The sequence below is a fragment of the Vigna unguiculata genome, chromosome 7 (assembly GCF_037176805.1).
Source record: "Vigna unguiculata cultivar grain cowpea cultivar isolate G323 ecotype 2 chromosome 7, ASM3717680v1, whole genome shotgun sequence".
Taxonomy (NCBI): domain Eukaryota; kingdom Viridiplantae; phylum Streptophyta; class Magnoliopsida; order Fabales; family Fabaceae; genus Vigna; species Vigna unguiculata.
The window spans coordinates 40,752,752-40,760,552 of record NC_140798.1 but is presented as its reverse complement, the minus strand read 5'-3'; the positions used below and the strand labels follow the sequence as shown (position 1 = coordinate 40,760,552).

At 32.0% G+C, this 7,801-nt stretch overlaps 1 protein-coding gene across 2 annotated transcripts; it reads right to left on the bottom strand.

Moving 5' to 3' along the window:
- Nucleotides 1–1,489: 1,489 nt before the first annotated feature.
- On the bottom strand, nt 1,490–6,789 carry LOC114192221 (ras-related protein Rab7). Of its 2 annotated transcripts, XM_085676210.1 has the most exons (8): nt 6,512–6,789; nt 6,411–6,437; nt 6,068–6,167; nt 5,802–5,948; nt 5,586–5,666; nt 5,363–5,508; nt 2,201–2,274; nt 1,573–1,927 (listed from the first exon to the last, which is right to left on the bottom strand). In XM_085676210.1, the coding sequence occupies exons 1-8, from the start codon at nt 6,562–6,564 to the stop codon at nt 1,764–1,766; spliced, it is 792 nt and encodes a 263-aa protein (XP_085532336.1). In that variant the 5' UTR covers nt 6,565–6,789; the 3' UTR covers nt 1,573–1,763. The 2 variants fall into 2 exon arrangements, with proteins under 2 accessions (XP_027937665.1, XP_085532336.1); XM_028081864.2 differs by lacking the exon at nt 2,201–2,274 and having other exon boundaries at nt 1,490–1,927.
- Nucleotides 6,790–7,801: the final 1,012 nt, after the last annotated feature.

The following is a 7,801-nucleotide window of genomic DNA, read 5'->3' as shown; positions in this document are numbered from 1 at the left end:
TTATTATATTTGGAATCATTAAATATAGGATTAAATTAATTTGACTATATTTACTTTTCAAAATTAAATAAATATATAATATTTAATAAAATATATCATCTGTATATTAAACTTGATAAATATAAAACTATATTGAAGCACGTTTTCTTTCTATTACAACAAGTAACTTACATGCGAGCATGCTTGTTACTGTGTGAGAATTTCTTATGACATATTTTTCAAACTTGAAGTTTAGTTAATTATGTTTATCGTAGAGAACTTCGTTCAAGATATAATATAAAAGTTCAACTTTCCTTATGCAACGTAAAAATTATGTTACGAAATAGTTATTATTTATGTCTTACAAACAGTGTTGGAATAGAGTTACGAATTATTATTATTTATTACTAGCGTACACTGTACAGCGATAACGAATGTATGTATTTTTTAATTTTTTAAATATGAATTATAGTATGTTAGTAAGTGATAATAGTGTAATGTTATTAAGTTAATATATAAAGTAAATTTATATTTATTAAAAAAATAGTGAAATGAATAGATAAATTAATTGATGATGAATAAAAAAATGATAAACAGTTTTATAGAAAATAGGTAAAAGTAACCTTAATTTTAAAAAATTTAATAAATAATTATATTATAAAAGGTAGAATTGGTATTATAAAATGTGGATACAAAAAATAGAATCTCTTTATATATTGATATAGATTATTTTTTATTTTCCAAAAATATAAATGAAAAAACGTGTCAACATTTGGTTTATCATATAAAAAAAAGAAATTTTTTTACTGAAAATAACTTTTAGTAAGTTATTTACTGTAATAATGAATTTAAAATTTTAGTGAAAATAATTGTTTTTTAACTTCTAAAAAACTTGTATAAATATCTTAGTAATATTTTCAACCAACACGACAAAAAAACATGATGCAAAGGCCCTCCCAAGATTATTCTTCTCTTGAAAGGATAACTCATGAACTGTCATAAATACCATTGACAATAGTACACGTGATAATCCTTGCTAAATTATGCTTCTAGTGTCTACTTCTCAGGAAAACACGCCATCTTATTATTCCTTTGAACCACTTTCTCACCTCCAAATTTTGTTTTATGTATCTAATGTTTAGGTAGGAAGGCAGGTAATACAACTACTATCTAACCCCACTACAACTGTTAGGTAACACAGGGGGTTGATATGAGTGAATCTTTTAGTCATGATCTAAAAATAAAATTTCTAAAATTGCAGTGACTCTAATTTGGGTGTTATTGTTTTAATCTGATCATTTAAAATCTCTTCAACTTACTCCTCTACCACCATTGTGCCGCTGTGGTGTTCCTCTCTGTTCCGCCCACTAAAAATCACCTGTGCCATGTCATGTGTCCACCCATGTTCGACCTTCCGAACAAAGCAAATTCTAAGCGAAATGGTAAAGATGAAAGACTACATAATTATGCATGATAATAACAAACATCGTATACTCCAAACACAAATCCGTTTTGCAAAGGAAACAAAAGCTACATCATTCAAACACAATGTTCGGAGGTTCATGCCACATCTCAATTTGACAATGAACGGGAAAAAAAAAGGTTCAAAAATTATTTAAACATTCCATGGTTCATGCCGCATCTAGCAGGCCGTAGTTTATCAATTGAACATGCTTTACCTGCAAGTGCAACACTCTGAAGCTCGTCCTTCCTAAAACAGGACTACAATAAATGGTACAACTTATCAAAATGGCAACCTCAAGGTACACAGTTTACTCTCACAATCAAGGCATACAGTATGCACTGAATGACCAAAAAGAATTTGAAGAGTTTGAACTAAAGCAACAAGGGGAGTTCAGAAAATTATTCAGTTTCTCCATATCAGCATGCACATCCACTCCTCGGTTCATTTTCTGGAACTGCCGCCTCAGGAATCCCTTGAAAATATCTGCAATTGAAATTGAAACAAATGAGTTCCGAAGTCAGTTAAAAAGATATCTGCCGCCAGTAACTCAATCTGGAAATAAGAAAATGCCAAACAGAATATGGCATGAGACTCCAAACAAGGAATCAATTTTAAAACGTTCATATGCATATTCAAAATAGCCAATGAAGCGATGTAGAAAATAAAAAACGTAAATATCTGTTTTATGGGATCAGGAAAAGTGCATAAAAAGTGGATGGTGACATCTATCAGCAGACGGAGAGGAGGCTTTCTCACACTGGCTCTCACCACCGCTACCATCCCTGTTCCAACCTTGTAGTTCGGGAAATGGACTAACAGTAGAAAGCTTCCTTTCCATTATCCCCCAAAACACAAACATACTCTTCAAATTTTTTCTGGAATCCGTAAAACAATTATATATGATTTGACGTAAATTGAGTTGGAAATCAAATTCCTTGGAACTCGTTAAAAATGGAATACATTTACTATGATGTTATAGTTTTACAGTTTCATAATTATAATATAATCTCAAGCTGAATAACTAAAACTATCCTCGCTCCCTCTTTAATAATGCAGCAAGATATTCATCAACTTGTGTTAATATTTATATGCTCGACCTCCTTGGCTAACAGTAGTTGGCACTTTGCATGTATATACACATACTTACATGCCTTTTCCCTATAGTTAAAAATTATGAAAATCACACTAAACTAAAGACTGATGTTTTCATTTTTCAAAACGGAAAAGCTAAATACACAAACAGGATGTGTAATATTAAGGAGCAAACTCCAACTAGCTCCTCCCCCTTTGTTCTATAGGATTTTCATTTCACACAGAATAAAAATATATATAACAGTGACAATAACTCACAATCTATATAAAAGAAAACATTACTATAAGAATAAAGTCAAAAGCAGAATGTCATGCCCAAACATACATAACATCTCATAAGAATACGGTTTTTTAAAACTTAATAAACTATTAGCTGCATAAGAAATATGAGAAATTCATATTTTTAACCAGACAGAAGTCATGGAGCAGGAAAACGTTTGAAGACTCTCTACTAGACATTATGACTCCATAGAAGACCTGATAATTTGGACAATCTATTTATCACAACATTAAAAATCTGTTTGCTTCAATAACAGAACATCAAACTCAAAATTGCATCTAGTAAATTGAACATCAAACTTCCTTAAGAATTAATTGAATTTAACATTTATTGACAGTGGAAATTTGAATACCAAAAGAAGCTTGATTGAAATGAGTATCATTTTGATAGCAACAAGATAATTTCTTAGTTTAATTGTGCCTATGGCATTGATACAAAGTATTGTTAGTATGTTGGAAATGAACCAGTCATGATAGCTTAATATCAAGTGACAGCAATGTGTTATCAAGAGAAGTGAAATGGATCAAATATTGACCCTTGGACATTATATGAACTGTTAAAGTTATAAGTTTAGAACTTAAGGGTCAAATGTTCACATGAAAAAGTTGCATGACCACACATGCTCTATTCTCTTTCCCTAAAAAAAATTTGGGAACAGAAGACCATGGAGGGATATAAATGGTGACCTGATTAGCTGCAATAAAAAATAGAGCCACCAAGAACATTTGGCTCCTATAAATGAATATCAAACAAGCTTTTCATTTTTACATCTTCAAAGTGGAACATCAATCTATCTTAAGCATCAACAGACATTTGTTTCAGAATCTTCATAGCTTGTTTTTCGGTATTGACATTTGACAGCAGGATTTAGGTTGCTTCTGCTTTAGATGAATCCTAGCATTTTCTTCATCGCGTTTTATTGACTATCATTTTTTTGTAATAAGAGTCTTCCTCACAATTACTTTCTTTCTAAACACTAGACACATAATGATTTGAATGAAAATTTACTGAAGATCATTGGGTTTTTTTAACAGTAGCTATCATTCCATAAATGAGTTTCACATCTTGAAATTAGTAATATCAATGAAGTCAATGCTTCAATAAATACTTTGAATCTGTTCATCAACCTTTGTTTTCTCAACCTCACCTTTTCTTACAAACTCCAACAATTTCGAAGTGGCATATTATAATTTTTCATAGCTTTCACTAGAGACGGCAAAAGCACGATGGACCCAACAAGCCAACGCATTGAATGCACCTTTTCTACCTAGGATTTGGAGGAAGGTGAAAACTCGTAACTTGGAAAACACACTATGATTTGACCTAAAATGCAAAATTACACTTCTATATAATATATATGAACAAAAACAACATAAATTGAGAAAATTACCTCTAAATCACAATATTTAAAACAAATTTAAATTGAAAAATTGTAATCATAATGTAATAATCTCCAAATAGTATAATCATAATGTCATAATGTTCAAACAGTATAATCATAATGTCAAGTTAACCTATGTGGGTGACTCATCAATGGAGTCTTCTCTTACTTTGGTTTCCCAATACAAAGGTAATACAAGTTGATCTGATAGCTTAAGATGCAACTATATAGTAGTTGCATGAATAAGATGGAGTTATTGGTTAACAAATTAAGAGTGCAAAAGAAAATGGGTAAATATGCAACAACGGAGGAGAGTTTGGACTTTGCAGAAGCCATGCACAATAGTAGCAACTCAAAACATGCCATCAACATGGAAGTTGCTGTGAAAAACTGAAATTCTAAAAGAGAAAGCCTTAGATGGAGATATTCTTTCCGATGCTCTAGGTTTTCATGTGGCTAATCAATTTCTCATGAGATCATTTAATTGCCTTTAATGAACACAACCCTTTTAAGAAAATGGATGAGTTTACATACTGCCGGCATCAATGCCAAAAGCACATCTAAGATGTAGTCTTGTGATTGCCTGTGAGCAATTCGGATTGACTTGTACAATACAAGCCACTAATATTTGGAAGAAGGGAGCAGATTTGGGAATTTCTTTATAAGAAAGAGATTCTGACTCCACAAGATGGAATTCAAAAAGAAATCAAAATTTTCAATTAAAGCCTTTCCAAAATGCCAGCGGAACTAGCACTCTTCGGTGCCTTTGATGATAGTTTGGAAAATTACCTCAACATCTTTTTTCATATGCATAGCAGATAATTAAACAACTTTTCACAGAAGATTATGCTCCAAAGTAATTACTCTTTTACATAATATTCAAAGACAGTAATCAAATTTACATTAAATAAAGAACTTAGGCAAAAACAGAAATATGAGTCATGAAACGCATATCAGTGAACCATTTTCTATTTCTATCACTTCATTGACATTCCAACAGTGAGAGTCTGTAGATATGCCTTAATGCATACTAGTTGTATATTAAATATTAAACAGCAAGTGGTACTAACATCATAGACAATAGATGGTACATGTCTGGTACAGTTATATAGTAGTACAACTTATATTCATGTATATCTTCATAACTATCGAGAGTGAAACTTACATGTCTTGTTCGTGCTCATTGGCAAGAGCAGCCTTGGCAATACACAGGAATGCAGCATCAACATTGAAATCTTCTTTTGCGGATGTTTCAAAGTATGGAATATTCCCTTTTGAAGCACACCAATCCTTCGCTTTCTTCTCAGAAACCTGCATGTAAGATAAATAAACATTTTACACTCGGAGATAAAGTGAGAAAATTTTAAAGTGTAATAATATTTGCCTACCACTCTACTATTCCCGCCATCAATATCAATCTTGTTTCCAAGCAAAATAAATGGAAATGTCCTTGGATCGGGAGGATTTGCCTGCATCACAAAAACACAACGAGAACAGAAAGCTTATTCAGCAAATTCCAACATTAGTAGGTAATAAATTAGAGTTAGACAATTTGTGAATGTTGTGAGCAAGAGATAAAGCATTTGGAAAAGGACAATAATTACCTGTTTCAGAAACTCCTCATGCCAGTTGTCAAGGGTATCGAAAGACTTCATCACATTAACATCATACGCAAGAACACAGCAATCCGCGCCTCTATAAAAAGCAACCCCGAGGCTTTGGAATCTCTCTTGCCCAGCAGTATCCCATATCTATCAATCAGACACAGAAAATAAACACATTGGAACACAAAACAATCTTCACTACAACCCTAAAACAGAAAAATTCAAAAGAACACTGAAATACCGTTGGAATAGGAAACGAAACCCACTTGTAGAGTGACAAGTCTGTCGTCAATCTGAAGCTCTTTAGTGACAAAATCAGCTCCAATGGTAGCCTTGTATTGCTGACTAAACTTCTTGTGCACGTATCTACACAGTTAGTTAAGGTCCACACACAGCTAAATTCCAAAAAATTAAAATAAAATCAAAATAAAGGACGTAAAGAATTATCAAGAACTATAAAAATATCATCAAAATAACCAAAGAAACAAATCTGATAAACTTTACAGATGCACTGGCTATGATTACAATTACAATTATAATAAATGATTGTAAACCAAAGTGAATCCGAAAAGCGGTGAAAAACCCGCAACGCGCGGCGCGTGAGGATACTGATTCATCAACGAGGTCTTTCCCACCCTGGCAATGGCAAAATACGAATCAGACAAAGCGTTTTCAAAAGCGGTGTTGCGGGAAAAACACCAAGAACGTACCCGCTGTCGCCGAGAACAATGACCTTGAGCAAGGTTCGTCTGCGCAACGACATAGCTGCTTACGGTGGGGGCGCAACGCACTCGGTTGTTCCTTCCTTCGCTTCTTTATTGATGGATTTGATTTGGAGGTCAACTACGAGCACAAAAGGGGAAAAGAAACGCCATTTTCGATCGCTTTCTGCACTGCTCTTGTATTAAACAGATTTCGCCAAAAACAATAAAAGGGGAAAATTATTTTTCCTTTAATGAATAAATTTCATGGACTAAAAAAATAACTGAAAAAAAGGTTTCTGACAAGGTTGGTCTACTCTCTTTAGTGGATGTTTAAAATTTAACTACGAGAAGTTAATTTTGGAATTTATTTTTATGGAAAGTTAATAGATGCGGAGTCCTAAATTAAATTAAATTAAATAGATTAAAGAGGTAATTAAGTAAGACATAATTCAAGTATAATTATAAGAGAGGTGTTGCGAGATAAAGTTACGAAGCGTGCATGAATGATGGCACGTTGTGGGTGATCTATCAGATCCAATAATATCGCTCTGACTTGTTTGGGAGAGAGAAGAAAAGGTATCATCAGAATACGATACACACCTAGAAGATTCCATCCTAATTATTTACGTGAATTGAAATGGACTATTCAATCAAAAAAATAATTAACCAATCTACTATTTCAATTATTAAAATTACAAAATCGACTTCTCATTGAATTGATAAATTGGTACAAGAAAATATTAAAAGCCACTTAAAAGTGATTCAAAAAATTTAATTTTTTTAAATACTAATCTTTTCTACAAAGTAATTTTTTTTATAAGATTGAACCTAAATGATGTGACAAATATAAAACAACATGATGAAACAAAACATTCTAAGATAGTTTAATTAAAATTAATTAAGGATTAGCATACCTAAGACTTAATTAATTAAGATTCATCTAGATAAGGTCCATTAAGTCATATTTGGCAATATCCATTAATTATTATTGTATCTATTATGTCTTATATTTTCTTGAATTTAATTGTAAAATGTTCTATAATCATTAACATCTTAACTTCAGGATGATGAATATTTAAATCGATATCATCTCAACATATCATCTCAACTTGAGGATGATGAATATCTAAGACGATATCATCATGGATGAACCTTAATATAAGTATAGGGGAGACATGGCTCCGTCACCTTTCCCTAATTTTCTTAGTATAAGTGCAGGGGGACATGCCCCCTCCCTTTTCTCCAACTTTTATATATATATATATATATATATATATATATATAATTTTAATGCAT

Bases quoted from the DNA above. Each gene is read 5' to 3' on its own strand.
- LOC114192221 (XM_085676210.1), bottom strand. From the start codon at position 6,564: ATGTCGTTGCGCAGACGAACCTTGCTCAAGGTCATTGTTCTCGGCGAC. The intron at 5,949-6,067 runs GTGGGTTTCGTT...TCTGATTGATAG, and splicing joins ACAGACTTGTCACTCTACAA to ATATGGGATACTGCTGGGCA. The intron at 2,275-5,362 runs GTAAGTTTCACT...GATAATGGAAAG, and splicing joins AATGAGCACGAACAAGACAT to GAAGCTTTCTACTGTTAGTC.